A 26,468-nucleotide genomic window follows, 5' to 3' on the forward strand; every position below is an offset into this window, starting at 1 on the left:
GCTAATATAAGCAGTGGTAAGTCACACCATTCATGTAAGCTCTCTAGCACTTTACTAATTCAATAATATGCATGATAAAATCTTCCTGTATGTAGATTCAGATCGCTGACTGGTTAAGCAATTTTGTGCCTCATATAGAGTTTCCTGGATTGATAGACTACTCCACACAGTCTAATTCACTTTGGATGATTTTTACAGGGATTAGTAGAAATTTACTTATGATGGCAGCATTTAAGAATATAATAAAGAATTCTAAATCTTAAATGAAGAAGAGGAAGCCTGAAAATTGACTAAGAAGTGGAACAATACAGTACACATAGACCATATGTTTCTCTAAAGTCTGTGCATTTATTTTTGCTATGTGTGAGACTGTACTTTCACCCTGCTCTTATGTAATTCAAGTCCAGTTCTACACCCACAAAAGTAATCTGCAGTATATGACTGAGGAAGATTACACAACATGTTCCAATTTCTGCACCAGCAAACTTTCAGCCCACCTGTGAGAAGCACAGTTTAGCTGTGTTGGGGTGTCTGTAGCTCAGGATGTGGAGAGGTTCATCTTATAATTTGAAGGTTGGTAGTTTATATCCCTGGCTGCTCCAGTCTCCAGTCTGCATGCCTAAGTATACTTGGGCAAGATACTTAATCTCAAGGTGGTCTCTGAAGATATGCTCCTCAAGTATAAATGTGTGTGAATGTTAGATAGAAAGCACTTGGGTGTAGGAAAAATAGTGCTTGAATGATTGTTTGGGTTTGGGATTGATTGTGTGTGAATGTGTGAATTTGTAAAGGGCTTTGCATGCTCAAGCAGAATAGAAACGAGCTATATAAGAACCAACCAGTCCAATTATTAATAACAAATTTTAATTATCCAGAGTTTCTATTAATATTTTGTTAGTATATATTTAAGTTTTTCTAAGGAGCTTGAAAAGTAAGTAAATGGACTTCTTTATGTTTTGTGAAGACGTCTCACCTCTAAACGTTTTCTTCAGTTCTAAAACTTATCCATGGAATGAACCAGTTTTTCTACTTCTTCGGTTTTGATTTTGACCCAGGTATCACCACATATCATATCAACTCAGTAGATAGAAACATAGTTCACCAGGAAAGATACAGGGAAGACTCAAAAGATAATGCACTGAGGAGCATATAAGCCTTAACACTGTTTAACGAGTTTACCAGAAGCCCCCCACACAGTCTGGTATCTAGTGTTTCACTCCCATCACCACCAGGAACAACAACTTGTGATGAATCAGAAAAGATGCACAGGAAAAAAGGTCAGACCCCAAGCAGGGAGAAAAACAGAATAACATAATATAACATGACATAACATAACACTGTTGTCACTCATGTAGCAGGATACTCAGACAAACTGATCCAGCTACACTCTCAGAGAAAAACTGGTTCAATCCAAAGACAAAACTAAAAAATACGAACTAAGCAACATAACGTATTCTGTGCAGTGCAGCACATTTGCACTACATTTCTTTAATGCAGAAACCAAACAGCCACTCTATAAATGCATGATGTAACATAGAAGAGCCACCTCAATAGGACAAGACTTAGCTGTACATCTGCAACTAAAGGATAAAGGTCATTCTTTTGAGGATGCCAGTGTTCAAATTTTGGACTGAAAACTAAAAGGAGCCATCTATGTCCACTGTGAACAACCATCATTAAACAGCGAGGGTTTGTTATGACACCAACTGTCAGCCACCTACAATGCAGTTTTGAGATCATTTCCCAGGCGCCTCAAACCGCACTCACATCTTAGGTCAGGTGTCCTCAATAGGTCACAAAAAAGGTGGAGACAATATCTCACAATGGTTTCACTTGAAACTTCTGGTGATAAGGGACAACACCCAGTATGGGTTTAAATACCTGGGACTCTCCACCATTTGATTTAGAACTGAATAAGCCTCCTGGATGAGAGGTGTCTTCTCAAAACTTAAAGAAGTCCAGTCACTTTCTTCCAAACTTCTTAGACTATCAAGGCCCGGATGACTGAGAACCTACACAGAAATTAAAAAATGTCATGAGAGTTTGATAATATAACAATACAAAGAGCATGCACACAAAGTAATTTAGACACCCCATTCTCAATAAATATTTGCCTAAATTCTGGATCGTGGTTCTATTGATTATTTGGAAACACCGACACATACTAATACCAAAAACAATTCCTGTATATTTTGGTTTTATTTTTATTTAATCTGTAAGTATCTTTGGTGGAATGGTGATTAGCACTGGCACCTCACAACCAGTGAATTGATCGATAGACTATATGACAGTTAATTTTGAGATAACTGCTAAAATCGACTTTTCAAAAAAATTTACAAATTACCACAGGGGAACAACTTACTGTAAATTAGCCACTGTTAGCCATCCCAAGCAGATGGGACATTAGGCCAGCTGGGTGACAGTGAAGTGTAGCCCTAAACAGAAGCCCCTGGTACACCGCCAGTCTCTGCACATTTCAAATTGATTTTCCCCATTCACACATCTGCTGAGGAAAAAACTCTTTAGCACATGTTTTCTATAAACAGCATTCTGGACTTTCTGGACACCACTCGGGTACCTGAGTGGTGCTGGGTTGAGATTCACGAGTCTGGAGCGGAATTAAAAACATGACATTCATTTAAGGTTATCACGTGTTTTGTGAGCAAATGCTTTTGCATATTCGTAGTGTTTCCCCCCTTAAATGAAATATCTACTTTGCAAGTATTGCAAGTTGCCCTGTTGTCATCCGTTCTCGTAAAGTATAATCAAACTTTTGAGCGTTTGAGCCGCCGTGTTTCCTGCCAGGTAAATGACGCTCCGCAACGTGGTGACGTCATTCGGGGCGACTGGAATCGATAAGGGAATCGTTTGCAAAAATGGCAAAAAATTCCAAGGAATTGAGACAGTGGGAACCGGTTCTCAACAAGAACCGGGTTTTGATACCCATCCCTATCCTCAACTGTACCTAAAAGTGAAATGTGGATTATTAAACACAAGGTCTCTCTTCTAAATGACTGTTTGTAAATTATATAAATGCCCCCAAACTCCCAAGTGTTAACTCATTTGATCCTGAATTAACACACTTACCTTTGTCCACCCTAAATGGAAAACTCTAAAGTCAGTTTTATTTGTTGCTATCTATCCTCACTGTTTCTATCTGATTTCGCAGACCTTTTATCTGATTTAGTGGTCAGTTGAGCTAAAACTGAATTATAGTATAGGTTTTGTGGTTTCTAACCAATTTCATTTTACAATGACATCTAGAAGTGATGGAATTTTAACTTGTTCTAACAGTGGCATACTATTATAGCACCACACTCAAATTCAGTGAACTCTTTAAAACAACCCTATAACAAATGTTTGTGAAGGCAGACTAAATGGTTAGGTGCTTGATTTTATACACTTGTGGCAATGAGACTAAAGAAACAAGTACATTTTCAGTTTAACTGACTAACCCAGAACTTTTATCCATATACAATAGTGTATGCCTTCTGTCTAGACACCGTATGAAAGAATGGTAATTGAAGCCACTGAAAAAATAAGCTGTATATGCATACTTAACGCGCACTAATCATTTTTTGACTCTTTAGCCTTCCTGTACCAGGAATACCGAGACACCTCCAAGCAGCAGGAGATTGAGCAGCGGCGTCAGCGTGACAACCTTTTTCCTGGGGTCAAGGCAGGGACTGTGGGGACAGACTCTGGTGTAATGTCTCCACCAGTGTTACAGCTGCAGCTGAGGAATAGTGCTCAGTCACTGACCTTGTGGCAGAACCTGGAAGCTGTGCAGGCAAGCGGTCTGCTTACTCAGTTACCGCACAAAGAAATTATAATGCAAGAGGTGAGCAATTTTGTGATGCCAAAAAGTTATTTGGATTGAGTAACGTTATTTATTACAGTAACATGTTTGATTTCAATGACGTCTTTAGAACAACTCCTTGTTTCACAAATGTTTGTAAAGGCAGACTGTATGGCGAGAGACCTTTATTGCAAAGTGGGTTAAGTGTAACTAGATTATGTGTCTGTTATCTGAATTCACTTACCCTACAATGACAATCAGGATAAACAGTCACATGAAGCTGGTTATGAACTCGCTATATTAATCCAAGGTTTTGATTTTATTCACCTGTGGCAATGGGACTGAAAACACCTGCATTTAAAATTTAAAAGGACTGGCCCACTATGTTTAGTGTACTTTATTAGTCATAGACTTGGGAAATCCTTTAGAAAAAATACACTAAGCTCCAGGAAGTGTAACGATATGTACGTTTGACCTTAGCAGACTCAATCACAACAGGCACTTAATAAAGAGATCTTAGCATATGTGTGCATGCAAAACATATAAATGGCATACAAATAGACGAATGTACCAAGTGATACTAAAATATTTCAGTGTAGACCATAGCTTATGTGATAAGGTGGATAATCAATTAATTGTGGTGTTGGTCATTTGGTATTTGATCCTTCTACAAGTTAAAATTGCCCTGGGCAAGACACTGAACCCAAAAGTTGCTCCCAAGCAAACCACTAGAACTGGTGTGTGAATGGTTAGATAGTAAAAACACACTGTAAAGTGCAATGGTTAGAAAGGACTAAGTAAAGACTATTTGCCCAACTGGTAGACAGACTGACAATGCTGCTGAGAAACAAATTAAAAGACAGCTGCCCTGGTAGTGATTTGTTTATACTGTATTGAAATTTCCTTTTGTCCCTAGGCCATGTTTGAGCTGGTCACTTCAGAGGCATCCTACTACAAGAGTCTGGAAATTTTAGAGACACATTTCCTACGTAACCCTGTTTTAGTGAACACGCTAAGCCAGTCCGACATGCATTTTCTGTTTTCCAACATCGAGGAAGTGATGAAAGCCAGTGAAAGGTGGGACAGTATATGTTAACCAAAATCAGTTTATTAAGTCTTAACTGTGAAGTTTAGCCACACAATGTGCTTGAGTTATAGAAATCTCATAATTTTTTCAGGTTCCTGATGGATCTTGAACACCGAATTGAGAAGTCTATTTTGATTCCTGATGTGTGTGACATTGTTTATTACCATGCAGCAAAACACTTCAATGTGTTTATCACATACGTCATTAATCAGGCGTACCAGGAGAAGAACTACAGACGCATTTTGTGAGTATTATATTTCATATGCCTTCTTCATACACAAATAGTTAAATTATGGAGTGTTGTATGAGTCATTTTTTTTGTTGTTGTTAGAAAAATATGAATGATCGTAATTTATATTTATTTACACTTATATTTTTTAAAAATTCATTTTTCATAGTGTTTTTGTTTCTGTTAAAACAACACAATATAGTTCCTGCTATTTTTGTAAGCATTGCTGTTAATGATAAATACATGCTTGGAATTAGAGAAAGTTTTAAAATAAATATCATCTGTTAATGTTTTAAGTCTCTGTTAAGCAAGTTTTTGTAATGACAAATGTTGAGAAAATGCACAGTGTTGTTGGGTATGACCAGTACAATGGGAGAAATAATTATTTGATGCCTGATGAATTTTGTAAGTTTGCTTATAAATGAAATCTGTTAATAAATTTTTAATAGAGACAGACAAAATATCAACAAAAAAAAGATGCTTTTACATAAAAGTTATACATTTATTTGCACGCCATTGACTGAAATAAGTATTTAATCTCTAAGCAAAACATGACTGGGTCAACTTTGGTTGCCAAGTACAATAGAAAGACATTTCTTGTAGTTGGTCACCAGGTTTCAGGAGGGATTTTGGCTTACACGTCTTTAAGAAAAGTCTTTAATAAACTCAATTTAACCTAACCTAACCTAACCCCTAACCCAATTTATAAAACCCAGATTATTGGCTTAATCCCTTTCTAGCTTCTAATTTTTTTCCTTTGTTTTCACTTCTTTCCAGGTAATTGGGAAATTTTTAAGGGGATTCTGGTTTCTTTCTTACTTTTTTGAAAGTGTTTTTACATTGTCTTAATTAACGGGGTTCATATGTATGTCATTGTAGTGATTTTCAAAATGTGCTCTCCAAATGTTGTCAGTTTGGATAGGTAATGATTGTGGGTTGTTTGTATTGTAGCTTTTCTGCCTATCTCATATCTAATTTTGGTTTCATTTCATATACAAGTTTCATGGGAAAATAATTTTATTTGCTTTATTCATGCAAAAGGCAGTTCATATTTAATTGCATGTAAGACTGCTTTTTTTCTTCACAATGTTTGGTGTTAGCCATGTATTGTTATTTTTTATTTTGCATTCTTGTTCAAACGTTTAGTATTTTGCATTTAAAGGCTGCAGTTATTGATTTTATGTAGGTGGACACTAAAGGTTTGATGTCATTAGTGACCATATTTGTATCATCTTTGGTAGGGCCATATTTCTTTTGGTTATATATGACTAAAAAGAGACAGGAGAAAGAGCTAGAGGTGGCAGAGATGTTAAAATTTTTATTGGGAGTGATGAGAATGGACAAGATTGGAAATGAATACATCAGAGGGGCACCTCAGATTGAATGATTTGGAAAGATGCTTTGCAATGAGGAAGGGTGAATAGCAGAAGACGAGAGAGGAGATATATGTACTGTATGTAGTAAAGAAGGATATGCAGAAAGTGGGTATGCAAAAAAGGATAGGAACAGATTGAGATGGAGGCTAATGATTTGCTTTTATGAACCCTAAAGGGTGCAGCTGATTGCTCTTGATTCTAGTATGAATCTCTCCAAAGAACCTCCTTTTAACCTACCATTAAATATGTACAGGCCAAAGACATGTCATAGACATACTGCTGCACTGCCACTTTCCTTATCTCTCAACACATATAGAGATAAGGAGAAGAACATATAGTATATGGAGAACATATAGTATTCAAATAAGCAATGTGTTTGAATGTCCAAGTTCTGATTATGACTGTCTGTCCAGAGATGGAAACCAGCAATTTCGGGACACCATGGCTACACTAGAAAACCATCCATGTGTCAAGGGCCTGTCCTTTACATCTTTCCTCATCCTTCCTTTTCAAAGGATTACAAGGCTCAAGCTTCTTGTTCAGGTGAGTTTACCAACACTGTTATATCTATCTATCTATCTATCCATCTATCCATCTATCCATCTATCCATCCATCCATCCATCCATCCATCCATCCGTAGGGATGGAAATCGAGAATTGGTTCCAGTAGTTCAGTTCCTTGGAATTTTTTAGCCTGCTAGACAAAGCGTCAGAAAGAATTGGCTGAAATGCTAAAATTGGGAGTAAAACAAGTCACATAGCATGTTGTGTAGCCCCCATAGTTCTTGTGGTGAAGACAGATACGTCTATACAGTTCTGTGTAGACTACTGGTAGGTGAATGAGGTGTCAGTCAGGGTGTTGGGTCTTTGACCCAGCATTTTTAGTTTATTTTGTATTCGTGATTCTTTCCGTTGCATCATGAAGATGTTTTAAGTTCAAGTTTATACAGATTAGTCTTGAGTTAGTTCTTTCATCCCTCAGAGATTATTTTTATTTCTGGTTCATGTTTTCATGTCTTTGTCTCATCTCTGTGTCTCCTCTGAGAGTCTGTCATGTCCTATGTGTATGTTTTCCCTGTCATGTCTCTGTTTATTCCCTCTCCGTCTCATGTTTGTGTTCCCTATTTGTTTCTCGGTTCCTTAATTGTGTCTCTGTGTTTCATCTCCCTCACCTGTTCCCATTTTCCTCACCTTGTGTTTCATCCTTTGTCTCCCCGAGTCTGTTATATGCCTCCATGTTTTGTAGATCCCCATTTCTACTGTCAAGCTTGTGTGTCCTTGTCAATGTTCGTGCGTTCATGTACTTCCTGTTTTATTTTGACAGTCACTCGTCCTGTGCTAAATGTGTGCAGTAATGCTTCCCCTGTCTCATTATGTCTAATTTGTTCCTGTTGTGTTCCCATGTATTTCCACTTCCCTCATCACCCAGTGATATATATTGTCTCTGTCTTCCTCACCCCTTTGTCAGATCATCTGTTCATCTTCCTCACGTGTTCCAGGTTTTCATGTTTCTAGTTTCATGTTCCTTGCTTCATGTGTCACATCCTTAATGATTTAGTTCATGCCCAGTTAATGTTTCCTAGTGACCTCTTGTCATTGTTTTGCATCTTTATTTAGCCTCAATAGCCTTAAAACCTAGTTTTGCCCTCAGAATGTCTGCATTTGGGTCCTTACTACAGCAATGACAGCAGCTGCAGCCAGTGACAGTGTCACAGTTTGACGTTTACTCCATGCCCCAGGTCCTGGATCGGTTTGGCACTGCTTGTTTTTTCACAACATTGGATTTAACTAAGGACTACTGGTAGATTACCTTGCCTCTATAGTTCAAGGAAAAACCAGCCTTCTGCACTCTGTACGGTTTGTAAAAATAAGTCACAGTTCTGTTCGGCTCGTTTGAAGCCCCAACCACCCTTCAATGCCTTATGGCTGTTGTGTCATGCTGCATATCCTTCCATCTACTTGGATGACGTTATCATCACCAGTGGAATCTGACCAGAGTATGTGAGTAGCCACAGTCCTGGAGTCTCTGAGGCTCGCAGCCAACCCAAAGAAGAGTGCAGTAGGACGACCAGATGTACAGTATCTGGAGTACCACTTAAGAAGTGGTCAGATACACCCTCAGATAGAAATAACAGCAGCCTTCACATTCTGCCTGCATCCCAAGACCAAAAAAGAGGTGAGATGGCTCTTGGGGCTGGCTGGTTACTACTGGTGGTTCATGCCCGACTTAGTTGACCAGCCCCTCACAGATCTGGTCCAGTGAACAGAGCAGTGGCAGGCAGGGTTTGTGCAAGTAAAGAAGGCTCTTTATGGGGAACGCCTGCTCCACAGTCCTAATGTTTCCCTACCTTTCATTCTGCCTACTGATGCCTGAATAAGGGGCTGGGGGCAGTACAGTGGAAAAGGAGTGCTTCGCCATGCAATGGGCAGTCGACTATATTCGTTATTGCCTCCTGGGCAACCCTTTTACCCTCTGTTCAGATCCCGGCTGAATTCACTCCATCGCATGAAGAATGCCAATACCTGGATCAACCAGTGATATCTGGCTCTCCAGTCTTTTAAGTTCAAGGTGATCCATAGGCCATGGGCGCAGATGCTTGTGGCTGATTTCCTAAGACAGGTTATTTGAATATCTGAATTTAAGTAGGATGCAGGAACTGGGGTGTGTAGAGCAGCAAAAGGCAGCTGTCCCCAGTTTGGAGAGTTTCCTGTCTGACAACAACCTAAACCTTGCCAATGGAGTCATAGACAACATTGTTGCATTCTTTGTCTCTTTGGTTTGGTTGGTAATTTATTTCAACATGTGAACAATATACAAGTACATTTAGAAAAGAAATAAGAGAGAAAAAAAAACTATACAAATTACATACAAAAAAAATACATTCTTTGTCTCTTTCAGACAACAGTTCAGTAAATATTTTCCAGGGACAGCAGAAGTGAATAGCTGGATGAGAAACGGCATCAGCATCAAAGCATCTGACATGTCTGAAGATTTTACAGTTGTTCAGCAGGAGAGTTTAATAGAACTGTCTTGTGACGAGACACTGAAGTCCCCTTTCAGAAATCAGACATGGTTGGACTTTTGGACACAGCTGCCCAGTAAATACTTTAGGGAAAGCCATGCACTTTCTTTTTCCATTTGTGACAAGCATGTTGAATGCTAAATCAAATCTCAGACTGAAGCTGACCTCAAATGACCTTTATATCACAGAACTGTCTGGAGCCATGCCCATCCTTTTCATTTGGTATGTAGGCTGTTTCCAGGAGCATAAACCAGCTGTACTCCACTGAACCATCCAAGATGTGCTCTCAGTGGCAGGGGAACAATATGAGAACAGCCCCACCAAGGGTGGTGACAGAGCATATCGGAGACGGCGGCAACTTATAATAACAATGCTCAGTGGCCCGTGGAGCTAATAACAGACCAAAGTAACCTCCCTAAACAGGATTAAGTAACCATCATAATGAGAAGACATCCAAGAAATAGACTCAAGCATGAAGAGCTGGACAGCTTGAAGAGTTGGACAGTTCTTACATGTACATCTACGGTCTAAAGAAGTTAACTGCACCTGGCAGAACAAATGAACCAGCTGTTAATGGATGAGACATACCCAGACTGGCTAAGTGAAGGCAGGACAGTCCTAAACCCTAAAGACCTGCTTCAACACTACATGAAAGATCCTGTCATTGTAGCAGCTAAGATGAACAGCTATATGGCTCAGAAAGGAATAGACAGAAAAACCAGAGGGGCAAAGCTATATCTACTGATAGATAAAGCAGTCACTCGAGACCATAAAACCAGACCAACCTGTGCACTGCCTGGATGGACTATAAAAAAGCCTATATTTATTTACTTCTATTTATTTATTTATTTATTTATTTATTTAATCGTTTGCAAAAATGGCAAACAATTCCAAGGAATTGAAACAGTGGGAACCGGTTCTCAACAAGAACCGGTTTTCGATACCCATCCCTAAAGAGGAGGAACCATCATGGAAGGACAGGCCCCTGCACAGTATGTACCACCGGCAGATAGAGGAATTGGCTGACATCCAGAAATCCCACCAGTGGCTGGACAAAGCTGGAGTGCTAGACAAAATCAAGCTGTATGCCTGGAGTGAAGGAGACATCACTCCAGGCCACCTGGAGTGATGTAGTGCACAGAGGCACTAATCATGGCAGGAGAGGAACAAGTTCTGAGCACAAGATCCATAGAGGCTGGGGTCTATCACACCAGGCAAGAACCCAGGTGCAGGCTGTGTAAAGATGCCCCTGAGACAATCCAGCACATAACAGCAGGGTCCAAGATGCTAGCAGGCAGGAACATACATGGAACGCCATAACCAAGTGGCCGGCATAGTATACAGAAGTGTTTGTGCCGAATATGGCCTGGAAGTCCCGAGGTCAAAATGTGAGACACCCCAGGGGTAGTGGAGAATTGCCGAACTAAGATCCCGTGGGACTTCCAGATACAGGCAGAGAAAATGGTGGTGGCTAACCACTGGACATAGTAGTGGTAGACATGCAGAATAAGACGGCTGTAGTGATAGACGTAGTAATACCAAGTGAGAGCAACATTAGGAAGAAGGAACACACTGAGTTGGACTGATTGATGCTGTTTGGTTATTTCTAACCAAACAGTGATCCAGGAGCAGGTGGCAGTGAGGAATGCTGGTTCTCACTTCATCCACAGTTCCCATATGCGTTGTAAATAACCTCCCTCAGTGGGTTTGCTGGCATAGTAACAACCAATTCATTCTGTGTTATCAGTTATGTATGGTTTGTTCCAGTATCCCTATCCCACTACTCATCAGTATGTCCTGTTTCCTGAAAACTTGACGTGGACCTTGTTAATCTGGGCAATATCTGAGTCAGTTAGACTTCAGTTATTTGTCTCTTGTTCATACTTTGAGGTAGGCTTAGGTACCATGGGGGACCATGATTTTGTTCCAAAGACAGTGTTGCATAAACACACACCTCAAACAAACAAACAAACAAACAAACAAACAAACAAACAAACAAACAAACAAACAAACAAACAAACAAACAAACAAACAAACAAACAAACACACACACAAACAAGGGGTTCTTAAACAGTTTAAGCTGCTTTGGTGTTAATCAAATTAACAACAGGTTCACTAGATGTGTAACAAGACAATTCCTCAAAAGGTGAAAGCCACTGACATTTTTTTCCTGATTGTTTTTTCACTATTTTTTGCATTTTGCCAGTGCCACTACTTGTAGCATAAGAAAACAGAAAGTTACTCTAGGTCAGGGGTGGCCAACTCCGGGCCTCGAGAGCCGGTGTCCTGCAGGTTTTAGATGTGTCCTTGATCCATCATAGCTGATTTAAATGACTAAATTGCCTCCTCAACGTTTCTTGAAGTTCTCCAGAGGCCTAGTAATGAACTAATCATGTGATTCAGGTTTGTTGATCCAGGGTGATATCTAAAACCTGCAGGACACCGGCTCTTGAGGCCTGGAGTTGGCCACCCCTGCTCTAGGTCTTCAACCTATCAGCAGGACCGTAATCTGTTCCTCTGTGCAAGGAGGCACAGGATGAGTTCAAGGATAAGCCAGCAAGCCAGTGGTGTGAATGTCTCTAAACAATCAGAAACAGACTTCATGAATGTGGCCTGATGGCCCCACATCCTGTAGTAGACCCTTCTACTCTCTACCCAGAATTCTGGATCCCAGTTGGTATTGCCAAACCACTGGTGCCCTGTGGTTTTTACATATGAGAACAGGTTTGTTCAGAGCACATGTTACAGATGTGAAAGGGTCTGGAGAAGCTGGGGAGAACATTATACTGCCTATAACATCATTCAGTATGACCACTTTGATGGGTCAATGATGGTCTGGGGTGGCATATCATTGAAGGGACGTACAGACCCCTACAGGCTAGGCAAAAGCAACTTGAGGTCCAGGGTTATCAGGATCCTTGGACCCATTGTCAGACTCTACACTAGTGTAGTGGTTCATGGGTTTCTCCTGATGCACAACAATGCCTTGTCTTATGATGCTAGAGTATGCGGGCAGTTCCTGGAGGATGAAGGAATTGATACTATTGACTGGCCCCCACACTTACTTGAATACAGTAGAACACCTCTAGGACATTATCTTTCACTCCATCCAATGCCTCCAGGTTAGACCTCAGAATCTTTCATTTTGAATGCACACAGAACAAGGGATGTCAAAATAAAACAGGAAGTAATGAACACAGAGACCAAGACTAAGAGACAAGAGACAAGACTGAGGGGACAGAATGGGGACACAAAAAGGAAATAAAAACAACCTTGCGGTAACTCAATGCAGAAATAACTGGGACATAACAATGACACTATAATAAAAGGTCAGAATTACAACAGTACAAAATGTAAAAACTATAATACAAAGATAATCAAAACTAGAAACCACTAAGCATCCCCAAAACTCAAAACGGACCATCACAAGTAGCCTGCTGTTTTTTTGTTTCAGTTTGACTTTTTATAGGTGAATAGTTTTACATTCCATCAAATGATGTGGTCCTTTCTATCCCAACTGACTTTAAATTTCAACATTATCTACCATGCTGTTTTTTTCCAGTGAAATCTGATGTGATTTTGAAGTGTTCCTTTAACGTTTTAAGCAGTGAACGCTTGCAAAGAAAATGTATATGATGATGATGATGATGACCACTTTGTCTTCGACAGAACATTCTGAAAAAAGCTGAAGAAAACTCAGAGAGGGAAGCAAATGCCATAAAAGCACATCATGAACTGGAGAAGGTGAGCAACATTTTTCATTTTATTTCCTTTTTCAGCGTTTGATTTTCTAATAATTAATTGATTTATGACACTATTACTACTGCCCCATTTTAAAAACATTTTTAGTTGAACTTGAACTTGGTGGCAGCAACATCCCATATGGAAAAGATATATATAAATCTTATAAAGTTTGTATCTGTCTTGTGTGAAACTTGTATGAAAAGCATACAAGAGTGAAAACAGATATAAGATCCCTTGAAAAATTATATAATGAAACTTGTATGTTTTGGATACTTACTAAAACAATGTATGAAAGTAATGAGAAAGTGGCCACTTTCATGAGTAAATCATGTAAGCCTTATATGATTTACTCATGAAAGTGGCCACTTTCATGAGTAATCACATATAAGTTTTTACTATTTCTTTTCCATATGGGATGTCTCGAAAAAGTTTTGACAAGGTTTATTACTGTGTAGCGTCATCGACTTTTCTTTTAACAACAGTCTGGAAATGTATGGGAACTGAGGAGAAGAATGCTTTCCCATTCTTGTCTGATATAAAATCCTAAGAGATACAATCAAAAGGTCTTATTTCCCATTTTGTTTCATTATGTTTAGTGTTTTCAGTTAGTGAGAAGTCTTGACTGCAGGCAGGTAAATCTAGACTCTTATACGATGAAACCTTGATTTTTAAAAATATCTACAGTAAGCAGTTCAGCATTTTAAAAATGGAATTCACATAAGGCATTATCTGGATGAGCGCATATGTTGTTGTATATACCTTGGTGTGCAAGGTTGCCAGTATCACTAATGAGGCCTCATATTGTCAGAGATGCAGGCTTTTGAAGCAAGCTCCCATTAGTCAGATGATCGCTCTTGTTTTTAGACTGAAGGATACAATGAATATCATTTAAAAAACAAATTTCAAATTTTGATTCATAATGCTCTTTGCACGATAGAACTTTTAGGTCAAACTAGTACGGTAACTTTTGTACCACTGGTGCAATAGTAAAATTCCAATGGTTCCTGAAAGCAACAACTGATATTTGGGTCATTACAGTAATCCCAGTCAAGGTGCCACATTAAAATCATTACAGATGTTTTAAAAAAATGTTGCAAAATAACTGTCTGACACCAGCAACATGTTAGGCTTTAGAGTATTAAACTGTATTTTTTGGACGGCCAGTTTTGTGGAAACTGGTGAATCACATCTTTACTTTTGCTAACTTGTCTACAGCAAGTTAAACCAATTAGCTGCAAAATGTTCCTCCCCTTGTTTCTTTTTAGCATTACTTTTTCAGGCTTTTGTCAACTTTTTAGAGAATGTAACAAATTCAAAGTGATTAAATATTTTCATGAAATAGTCAAATGTTTTATTTTATACTTATTTCATTCCTTGTGTTGTATTGTAGCTAAAATATTGGTTTATGAGATCTGCAGGTATTTGAATTCTGTTTAATTCCATTAAAATGTTATAGAGTTGGGGTTGCAATATATACAACATACATAATAATATAACACTATGGACAGTTTGAATTTATGTTTAGTCTTTTCCTGTTTTATGGGGTAAATCATTTTTTTCTTTGTCTCTAATTTTTGTTTCTTTCTCAGATTGTAAAAGAGTGTAATGAAGGGGTGCGGAAAATGAGTCGCACCGAGGAGCTTATCAGCATTGAAAAGACACTTGAGTTTAAATCCAAGGTAAAATACATGTTATTGTAACAAGCTTTTTCAATCAAGGGGGAGTATATTGGTTTTTGGACCGAAGTGCAGACTCATTAGACAGAGTGAATAAACAAAAAATAACTTTTTTTTGTAGTTGGTCACCAGGTTTGCACACATCTCAGGAAAAATGCTGGCCCATGTCTTTTTATAGAAACTCACAGCACAATGACTTTCTTGCCTGCCTCTTGGCAACTCAAAGGTTCAGCTAACTCCACAGGTTTTCTTTAGGATTGAGATCCTCGTTTAGGTGGCACTCTCACTTGGTGTTGACTTTCTGCAGTACAGTATCACTTTTAGTCAATTGGTGTGTAACTTGGCCAAAACAATGCCGGACTCTATAGTTTTCTCTGCTCCCCTTCCCAGTTCCCCTTCAGTCACTCTCTGTCTGTCTGAGTGGTGTCCAAAACTGATGTGGACTTTAAAGTTAATTGAGAAACTTTCTGGGGAAAACCTGGTCTTGTTAGAAGAGACATCCATCGCACTTTGAATGGAGCTGTTTATGTGTATTATTTCATAATAATATTTAAATTTACAATAATGAGGAACACATTTCATCAACAGTAGATGTCTTTCTGAAAGTGCTGTAGCTAAGGGTTCTCTTTAGCATTATAGCCAGGATGACAAAAAGTCAGAGTTCTGTTGAGTCAAAGCATAGCAGCAGTCATCATTGGAGTTAATTATTGCTTGGGCCACATTGAGTGCTCTGCCTCTCACCAGACTGAAACACAATAGGACTCTAATGGGATACATGGAGATGATAATTACTTCCTGTTTGGAAGTGAGGTGGTAGAGAACCATCATCTCTGCTTTTCCAGCTGAGCTCCATGTGTGGAGAGGGGTTTCTGGAGGGAGTCTGAATCCAGTGAGTTCATAATGGCCATAATCATTCTGTCACCAAGCCAATGCTAGGCCAAGATGCACTTGCTGGACACAAAAGGTCAGCATTAAGGGTCAGTCTGCACTAAGATAAAAAGATTTCATACCAGGAAGCAGACACAAAACTAAGAACTGTTTTAGACCATTAAATTGTGACTGGGACTGTAACAATCTGGTTGTGACTGTGGAGAAACGTCAGCCTTAAGATGACAGCTGTGAATGACGGCATGGGCTACAGGTTCGATAGCAAGGGAGGACCAGGGGACTGTGAAAAACACTTTTTTCCCCAATATTTTTAGTTGAATCTATGATCATCACATATTTATCAATAATAACACAGTTTGAAGGGCATAGAATATAATATTTTTTCTCCCAAAAGGTGATTACCAAATAGCTATTAGCTGAAAACTTGGGATATTTTGGCATTATGTGGAACACATTTGAAATTTGAGGAAACTAGCAAGTGGATGGTAAAAGAAGAAGTGGCATAAAAACTGATCTGCAGTAGATGAACAGTACCTGAAAGTACCTAAAAGTCATGTCCTTAAAAATAGGAAACAAAAAACATTCAGCAGAGACCTGACACAGGAGAAGAGAGATGCATGTCCACTAAAGCCTCATCAGACATGGTCTTAATGGTAGGGTACTTCTGGTAATGAGGATACAATTACCATCCTAATCATCAATGCTTCACAGAGGTCAAGTAGCAGACTCCTTTTAACATCGGGAGTTAGGTTTTCTTGCTCAAATTGCAGCAAAGAAAACACCTAACGGAGATCAAGAACTGTTTGACCTTCATTTGTTAATTTGTTGCAAGACATGCAGCAAATGAGAAGTCTAAGGAGAATTCTGGTCAAGTTCTGGTTCCAACATGTACCTGTTTCTTTTTGACACACAGAGAAAATGTATTGTTTCAGATAATTGATTTAGATTTATGGACATCTTGAGCTGGCTATTATTCTCATTGTTAATTAAACATTCATTAATAAACAGTTGTGTTTATCTCTTTGACTGAGATGTTTTCCATATCACCCAAAGCAACTGCTTTCTCTTTGCTTGTGGGTAAATGGTCACTGCTATGTTAATTGAATTTCCAAATGTATTCTGTTTTGGAACAATTCAGTAAGTCTGTACCCCTTTTTGTTTGTTATTTCTCTTAACCTTGTAGTCTGTGCCCATCATTTCCCACTCACGCTGGTTGCTAAAGAAGGGCGACGTACAGCAAATGGGTGGACCAAAGAGTACTAGGACCATGCGAAGCCGTAAGCTCTACCAGCCTGTCTACCTGTTCCTTTTCAATAATCTGTTGCTGGTCACCAAACGCAGGTAAGCATTTAGTAAAGTACTCTAACACAATAGTTTTGTAAATTTTTTGAATAGATATTTAATTGGCACCTGACATTGATTTAGGTTCAGTTCTGAATTTCAGTCTTTTGACAAAAACCTTTATTTGCTTGGTCAAATATAACACTTCTTAAAAATCTCATCAACCAAACTAAACATCCAGGGTATACCCACAGCCGAGATCTTTTTCCTGCTCATGGATGGTAGGATTCATAACATAACATAACATAACATAACATAACATAACATAATTTCCTTAGGGATTATTAAGGTAATCTGATTCTGATTCCGGATCATGTTCAGTAAGACACTTAGTTATGTTTGTGGTGTGATATACATGTAGAAAATTGTTTGGCCGTGCTTGGTAGGACATATATGTTGATGTCCACTGGAGCGTTGTGTTGTAGCTTGTATTTTGCCCCTCTGGTGTTCCTGCTAATTTCTTTCTGGAACAGGAGGGTCGAACCTACAACACGCTAGTTTAAGATTAGCTAGTCTAGACTTCAGATAAGCGGAAGAAAATGTATCGATGAGTTATTGTTTTGTTATTTTAGATTTTAACTCTTATTTAAGTGATTTTTATGAATTTTTGAACAGCTTGCATTATTCATAAATGGTTTTCAAATTTTCTTAGTTTCTTAGTTTTAGACTAGTTAATTAGTCTACCTTTTTTGCTAGTTTAGTCAATTATATAATTATATAATAAGCTGATATTCCCTCCTACTGTACTGACGATAAATTAAATAATGTGTTTAAAACAGCTTCACTAAAAACTAAAAGCTATCTTTACTAAGGATTACTGTTTAGACTACTTTACTAAAGTGTGCCAAATAAAGTGGAAACTGCGAAATGTTTAGATTACAACAGATCATTTTACTGTTGCTCTGTAAAACAGGGGATATTAATTCTGTTACACTGTTACCAGTGGGGACAAGTTCCAGGTTATTGACTCCTGTACACGGGCCATGTTGAGAACAGAAGATCTTGAAGACCAAGGTCAGCAGCTGGCCAATGTTTTTAATCTTAAGCTGCTTGAGAACCAAGATGAGCGTGAGGTCAACTATATGCTCAAGACCTCCAGTATGTGAGTATTCAGAGAAGAATCCTCTTAGGATTCCATTAAGCAGTTTCTATCATGTCTTCTATTTCCATTATTTGTAAAATACAGTGTAAAGACAGGAAAAATATGACAAGGCAAGAAAAATATTGCGACAGTCAAGAAACCTAAAGGACTGGGCCTTCCTTTGTATGTGAGCAAACTTTGCAAAATTGTTTAAGTAAAGCAATTTAGTCCTTCTGAAGCTTTTTACCACTTCTGAAATGTCTCCAGTTATGCCACAGAATGGGTGAAATCATGAACTTCATTGTAGTTTGTAAAGAAATTTCCATAAGTTCATGTAGGAAACAAGTCTGTGCATGATATTGATAAGCTGAACTACTGAGACAAACTAAAGTGTACATTTGCCTGGATCATTAAATGCAGAGTAAGTGCAGGTCAGTGGGGAGCAGGAATAATCATGCTCCAAGTATGGTCCAAGATCACATGTTCTACAATTCCCTCTATGGAAGGAGTCATGGCATTGGCTTGGATCTTACAGGTTTAAATTGTTTTGTATGGACTGTCTGCTTGCAAAAAAAGGTGAAAATACCATAAAGCAACGTGGTAGTCGGTTTTCTTTAAATGATTATTAATCAGTACTATCATGTGGGCAGGAGTGATAAGCTTCGATGGATATGTGCACTCACTCCTAACCGGCGCACACGCTTTATGTCTACTAGTGCCCACCAACCAGGTGAGACAGAATACGGAACCCACAAGTAAATTTCTTTGTCTGTGTAGACATGAATTTAAGTTGTCTATTACTTTTATCAGATTCTCCACAGGTGCAGTGTATTCAGTCATACTCCGCTCAGGAACCAGATGAACTCTCTACTGAAATGGCTGATGTTCTGAACCTCCTAGAGAGAACAGATGATGGTATGTAGATACAAAATCTGCTTATGTTTGTTATCAAAAACAATTGCCTTTTCTACCTAATACGTTTTGGTTTCTGCATTATTTTCTGTAATTTTGTCTTTGGTCACCTTGGGTCTGGTCTTCTTTATTCCAGGCTGGATGATGGGTGAACGGCTCCATGATGGTGAAAGGGGATGGTTCCCTAGTCGAGTAGCAGAGGAAATCCAGAACAAGGAAGTCCGAGCTCAGAACCTGAGAGAAGCCATCAGGATCCAACAGGCCCATGAAGGTGGCCTTCATGCTGGAGCCAAGAGTGGCGTAAGGGCAGGAAGACATGCACCAAAAGGCTCCATCTTCTCCAAATCATGAAGTAATCAAATGGGGGCAGCAGTGAAGAATAGCAGTTAATTTATAACAGTAATGTAACTTTATTTTTAGACAATTGCATCGTATGCCCTCACAACATAAAATATTTTTGAAACTCCACAATTGTAGCGTGAAAAGGGAAAAAAAATATAGTACTTGAGTCAAAAACTCAAACCAGTGATATTCTTTCAGGGCAAGCAAGGCAGATAAAACTAAAACTAAAAGTCACCATGCACAACTGGTGCAAGAAATGCTTCATATTGCATAAATGTTTACATGTGTTTGCAGGACCGCACATTTGTGTGCAATGGATTAATAAGTTAAATGTTGTCAAACCCCCTTATTGAGAAGGTTTTAAAACTGTAAAGCTGTAGTCATTTCATTATAAAGTTACTTTCATTACACTTACATAAAAAGACCCAACACACTACAAATGGACAAAATGATGAAAAGATGTTCATCAATTTACAGAATTTACGGAAACTATAACAATAAAAACAAAGAACGCTTTGTTTTGTTTCTCTTTGGCGGTCAAGCTATCTATCACTGTATATTATAAAGTAATGAAGTTTTCAATTATTAAATTAAATCTTGTATCAGCAACCAAGAAGGAGGACCTAATGCTGACTTCAGTTTAATGAGTTCAACAGAATGCATTCAAGAACTAAAATGTACTCAGAAATAAGATTCTTAGTGTTCATTTAAACTCACTCTGTTTTGTCTCAAGTTTCACATACAATAAGCTCTACCCTCTTTAGACTGACAACTAATGAAAAAGAAATTTGACAACTTCTGATTACAACATTGCCAGTGATTTGTATGTCAAGACCACTCTGCTGCTCTCCATTTCTCTATAACCATCATTATCTGCTTGATTCGTTGCAGACCTGTACTATAATTGTGATAAACATTTTCTGCACTTTAAATGTGTACGTATGTACAATTTTATATATATATATATATATATATATATATATATATATATATATATATATATATATATATACAGATACAAGTAATTAAAAACCACATGCATGGCTTTTGTTGTACAAAAAGGGGCTATTTTGTTTCTAGTGTGTGTTGAACACACACAGTTCTCCTGATTTTCTCCTGATTTCTGTTCTACCACAATAACCTCAAGCTGCAACTCTTGTTTGCTGTCAAAGAAAAAACTATTCGGAGTGAAATAGCACATAAAACACAAAATTTCATGAAAACAAACACAAAAGGGTAAAAAAAAAAAAAAAAAAAGCAAAAGCAATTGATTTTAAATTAACTGTCTAGAATGTAACTATGAACAGCTATTCACTATGCATGACTCCAAAATTCTGTTATAATATAATGTTTGTGCACAGTAATGAAGCATTTTCATCCTTGGATCTAAAGGATTACAATTAGTAATTTGTAAGATGTATACTAATGTTAATAAAAACAGATGTGTGAAACTTGCTGATATCAACTGAATTTAGAAATCTGAAAGTTTGTTTTTGTCTACCCAGTGCAAGGAACAATACACACTTCCAGAAGCCCTTGTTGATTTGATATATGCCAGTGGAACTAATGGCATGCTTAGAGTAGAAAATATAATTGGTTTAGAAAATATTAAAAATCCTTTTTGTTTTTTTTCCACTCTCTGGTTGCATTCTTGCACTTGCAGCCATTGTCATGTGTCACAGAGATGGACCCAAAAAAACAGAACAGCTTAAATCTGATGGGAGCGCAGGTGCTCCCATTGGTTTTAGGTCAAACGTTTAGGCCAAAGTACCATAATCTTGAACCTTTGGCAGCAACCCTGTGCTTTTCAGTGATATTAGGGTCATTACAGTAAACAGTGCATATCCAAATATTGGTATGTAACACAGAAAACAACACAGCAAACAGCAAAAACAAAACAGTAAAAAAAAAGAAAAGAAAAAAAAACATTATAAAAATAACCCTAAATGCCCAATAAAATGTCTGTTTTTGCCATCCAACTCAATCATTCTCTCTTCTCTTAACCAACCTTCGTTGTCATTGGGCTGCTTGACACTGCCTGGGATTACCATAATCACCCTAATATCACTGAAACACGCAGAGTTGTGTAAATCACAATGCAAAATAACAAGGCATAGGAGCTAATCAGGCTGAAGATCTCAGGCAATCTAAGAAGAGAGGGAAACGACAGTGGCTGAAAAAACATATTTATCCTTAGGCAGCAGTTTCAGGGTTCCTTCTGTGTCGCCTGGTCTGGCTCCTGGAAGAAAACTAACAGTGGAAAACAATATCAGTTGGTGTTTTACCGAGTGGGGAAGAACAAAATGATTAGAGATGTGAACAGGTTGGGGGCTTCTGTTGATTGAGTGCCTGCACCACATTTGCCTTGTAATGATAGAAAAAGTAATTAGTTAGATTACCCATTACTAAAAAAAGTAATAGTGTTAGTAATGCCGTTTATTTTAACGTCATTATTCCCATCACTGACTGCCTGGTTCTGAGGAAACAAGAACTTACAGGGAAATATAATATTCACAGCAGTTCATATCTTCCAGATTTTGTCAGGTTTCAGCCTTATTCATAAGTGGATTCAGTTCACTTATTTCACCTTGAAGTTCTACACAGAAGTTGTAAGCAATTCGAATCTTATAAAGCACCTCTCAACGTCACATGCTTCAACAAAACTAGTCACCAAACATCTGTACAGCAAATAATAAAAGCAATTTTGGTGTAAAATTACCATAATATTGCTGTTGAGTTGGACAAGATTCACTCACACTACGGCATATCCCACAAAATAACATCAACTGTGATGGACAAGGGCCTTAATTTTGTCAAGGCCTTCAAAAAGTACCAGCCAGTTGAGGAGGATGACTCTAAGAATGATGAGGATGAGGATGAGGTAACTTTTACAAACATGAACGATGCCTTAAAAAACCGTGTTGGTGATAATGACAATGATGATAATGTTGGTGTGGTGATCACTTTGCGACCACATCAGAGATGTGCATCGCACACATTAAACCTTGTTTCTTGAAATGATGTTGACAAGCAGTTACTATCACGACCAGAAGTAAAAGTGGTATATAGAAGTGCTACCACAAAGTGCACAGGGTTATGGAACAAGGCCAGTCATTCAAAAGTGGCCGCAGAGACAGTGGATGGCATTATTGGAAAGAAACTGCTAGTTCCTTGCACTACCAGATGGAATTCGTTTTATGACTCCATGGCTAAAATCTGCGAGATTTCTCTGGTTGAGCTGAACACCATCTTCTCCAAGTTTGGGTTGACAGCCATGACAGAGCAGGAACATGAGTCCTAAAGGGAGTACTGCACTGTCATGAGGCCATTTACAGTGGCCCTCGACATTCTTCAGGGAGAAGACAACACATTTCATGGGACACTCCTACCCACACCGGAGACACTGATGTTTAAGAACCTGGAATTGAGCAGTAGTCTCCAAATTCTTGATAATATTCCAGAGGTTCACCTCCCCTGTGGTGTCATTATGTTTATTTCAGTCAGCTGTTTCCCCATGTGTTCCCACTTCCCCTGATCACCTCCTGTGTGTATTAAGTCCTCTGTTTTCCTTTGTTCACTGTCAGGTCATCTGTTATGCTCACCATAGTTGCCACAGTTCTTCATAGTTGTCACAGTTTTTTCATAGTCATCATAGTTTTTTCATAGTTATCATAATTTTTTCACAATTTTCATGTTTGAAAACAGCAAAAAATGTGCATGCTCGTTGTGAGCTTGTTCACCCTCGATGGCAGAGCACGCTTGCTCAAGGACGAGCATTGGTTAATGGTCGTCATGTGACTAACACAAGCCAGATCCTTTTATTTAGCAAAATTGTAATTAATAATAAAATGTTATTGTTGAGGGGTACAGGCAGGACTGCATACGCACACACACACATTAAAAAATTTTTAAAAAAATAAATGTCTCAAGAAAAGGGCACTTAGGGCACCCTTCTGGAAAGGGGCAGGTGCTCAAACCCCTTCTGCCACCCCCTCTGCACAGGTATGGAGGAGGTACAGAATTTGTCACCAGAAAACAATCTGAAGCTGAAAGTCCTTAAAATGAAAGAACTTCTCATGGATATCAGGAGGCACAGACAGATCCACTCCACTCTCATCATAAATGGAGAAAAGGTGGAATCTGCCTCCACCTTCAGGTTTCGGGTCATCCACTTCTCTGCTGATCTCACCTGGACCCAGAACACCAATGCCCTGGTAAAGAAAACCCAGCAGTGGCTGCACTTCCTCCATGTCCTGAGGAAAAATAACCTGGATGGAAGCTGCTGCCGGCAGCACTGCTCCTCAGTGGAGAGCATGCTCTCCTACTGCCTGGGTGCAGTGTACTTAGGGGCCACTAGTGAGAACAGGTAAGCTACACAGAGGGTAATAAACACTTCCCAAAAATCATTGGCTGACACTATTCAGACCAAGTCTTTTTTTTCCTATGATTATTTCCAAGTAATAAATAAATAAAGATTATTAGAAGATTAGGATTATTTTAAAAACAAACAAACAAAAAACATTTATTGTCTGAGGGGGCTGTAGAGATTTGCTAAAACAACTCTTATTCTCCAAATTAAATTCTCAGTAACCTGAACTCATTTATTGAATAAACTTATAATAAAATATTACAAATACACTTATTCAGCAATGGCGATGGTTGACATTTTCCCATGATGTTCCCCATAACACCTGGGATTGATTATTTAAAGATGACTTATTTTTCACAATGACCATTGACTGTGGGACAGACTTGACTGGGGAAAAGAAAAGGGAGAAAGAAAGAGGGAAAGAAAAAGAGCGGGGAAGAGGGACGGTGATAAGGGGCAAAAACTAACAAAACAAACAGACAAAAAATACATATATCAATCACCTGGATCACCTGTTGAGAAAGAAAAAAGAGAAAACAAGCAAAGAAAAAGAGAGCAATATAATAAACAACAACATCGCGATGATCTATGTGAATATAACAGTAAATACTAAATATTAAATATTATTGTGCAGCACGTAAGATCCACAGCGCACAGTGTGCTTTGAGGTAGGAGCCAAAAAGGGTGTCGTTTTTTTGTGTGAGCACCCGTGTGTACACCTGTGAGCGTGACCATGCTTGTATTTAAAAGGTTCCTTCATATAATGATCTGCTAGAGGGTGTGGGGAGCCAAAGCCCCATCCTCCTGGGCATGAAGCAGGTATGGAGGAGATCAAGGCTCCAGACATCCAGAGGCCGTAAGAGCAAAGGAGACCAAGGAAGACCAACGGAGGGGAAACCGTGCCACTAACCCGGAAAGAGCTGAGGAGAGCCCCAGATGAGGGGTCACTCAGCAGCCGTGGAGCAGAAGCCAGGGGGGGTTGCAGCCAGCTGTGCCAGAGTGACCGAGCCCCAGGCCGAGAGGCCGAGGGCACCCCACCCCCGAAGGAGCCCGAGCGAGCCCCAGGCTCCAGGCCCCGATAAGCGGCCGCCAAGGAGTGAGCCGGTGGGTACCTGGACGCCCATCCCCGGACACAAAGAACCACCAATGCACCGATGTCTGCCACTGGCAGGGGGAGTGGTGGGGGGAGAAAGGCCTCCATACCATGGAGGGCCTGAGATGTCCCTAGTGAGGTGGCGTCTGATACCCAACCTGACATATAGACACAAACAAACAGGCACACGCAGATACAGACATCCATTCCCACCCTCATGCTCTCATATGCAGTTACTCAGCACTCACCCAACGTGGAGACAGACATAAAGAGACGCTGTACACACAATCACACTCCCCAAGCGTACTCTAAGCCCCAGGTCTAGGTACCCTTGCCCCTGGAGGGGGAAACTGCACCTAGACCCAGGTAGTGTTACCCTTTTCCCTGGGGTGGAGAGAAGCAGACTGCCCCGACTCGGCAGCAGCAGGGAGGCCCCACATTCCAGACCCCAATCGGACGGCCAACTCCTCCTCCTAGCCAGGCCCATCCGGACCGGGGCCCAGTTCAGCAGCGCCGCCCGGCCCCACAGAGCCCGGGGCAGCCCACCCAACCCCACCACAGAGAAAACTGCACCCACCCCGTCATCCACTTATCTTCCAGACATAGACGCCCAGGCTAGGATCTTCCTCCACCTCTCCTATATCTCTCCCCACCTGCAGAGTCAGTTCCTGGAGAGAGGAGACCTCCTGCAAGATGTAACAGCTTCCCCCACCAGTTGAAGAGCCCCCCAGGTGGCTTGATGCACCGGCGGCACCCTGCACCAGGGCTGAGCCCCCATACACCCACCTGCCCACAACCCCGGTGACACACCAACCAGGACCCAAGCCCCCAAGGCCCAGCCAGGGCCCCAGCCCGGAGACGGAGCACCCCCAGAACCCCCCGCCTGCCCTGGACCCACCCAGGGAGAGCCAGGCTCCCAGGTCAGTAACCCACGTCCGTCAGCACAGACCCTCCCCTAGCCCCGCTGCACGCAGCCATGAGGAAACCGTCACCTAAGAGCCAACAGAGCCCTTAACAGGCCATGACCACAACCCCGGGTTGAGCCCTCCAAGCAAAACGCTTCTGGGGAATCCCCCGACGCCCCAAGCCTGTCCCTACCCCCACACCAATCACAACAGCGAAGGTGGGACCAAACTATGACCCCCCCACCCCCACTAGGTGATGGAGCTGATCAAAGGAGCCCAGAGCAATTGATCTGATGTGGTGGCAGAGGCTGTATCAAGACTAATGTAATCTATTAGATAATTTCTATATTGGTTAGAATTAAGATTATTTTTATTTTCCACTTCATGAGGACTGTTTTCTTGGCTATGCATAGGGCAGTGAAAACCATATGGGCTATATTCTTTTCTGTAGTGACATAAGCTGTTGTTTTGTATACAAATACACATAGAAATATACATATATTTCTATGTGTATGTGGGTTTGTTTTCATCCAGTGTTTGGGGTGTTGTATCTTAAATGTACAAACATTACATCATAACAGACATCCAACATGACAAAAATCC

The 26,468-nt window shown here is 39.8% G+C and overlaps 1 protein-coding gene across 2 annotated transcripts in view; it reads left to right on the forward strand.

Moving 5' to 3' along the window:
• ngef (neuronal guanine nucleotide exchange factor) overlaps nucleotides 1–20,490 on the forward strand; it is a 34,866-nt gene extending 14,376 nt beyond the window's left edge. For both annotated transcript variants that reach the window (XM_085380082.1, XM_085380083.1), the window contains exons 5-15: nucleotides 3,591–3,841; nucleotides 4,716–4,876; nucleotides 4,978–5,130; nucleotides 6,905–7,034; nucleotides 13,184–13,258; nucleotides 14,848–14,937; nucleotides 17,006–17,163; nucleotides 18,107–18,265; nucleotides 18,895–18,974; nucleotides 19,055–19,159; nucleotides 19,293–20,490. In XM_085380082.1, the coding sequence (XP_085236208.1) occupies nucleotides 3,591–3,841; nucleotides 4,716–4,876; nucleotides 4,978–5,130; nucleotides 6,905–7,034; nucleotides 13,184–13,258; nucleotides 14,848–14,937; nucleotides 17,006–17,163; nucleotides 18,107–18,265; nucleotides 18,895–18,974; nucleotides 19,055–19,159; nucleotides 19,293–19,507 (1,577 nt within the window). In that variant the 3' untranslated portion in view covers nucleotides 19,508–20,490. The remainder of the gene's footprint in view (nucleotides 1–3,590; nucleotides 3,842–4,715; nucleotides 4,877–4,977; nucleotides 5,131–6,904; nucleotides 7,035–13,183; nucleotides 13,259–14,847; nucleotides 14,938–17,005; nucleotides 17,164–18,106; nucleotides 18,266–18,894; nucleotides 18,975–19,054; nucleotides 19,160–19,292) is intronic.
• Nucleotides 20,491–26,468: the final 5,978 nt, after the last annotated feature.

The sequence above is a fragment of the Rhamphochromis longiceps genome, linkage group LG14 (genome assembly GCF_057381845.1).
Source record: "Rhamphochromis longiceps isolate RC_006_pf linkage group LG14, R_longiceps_female_GT1.1, whole genome shotgun sequence".
NCBI lineage: Eukaryota > Metazoa > Chordata > Actinopteri > Cichliformes > Cichlidae > Rhamphochromis > Rhamphochromis longiceps.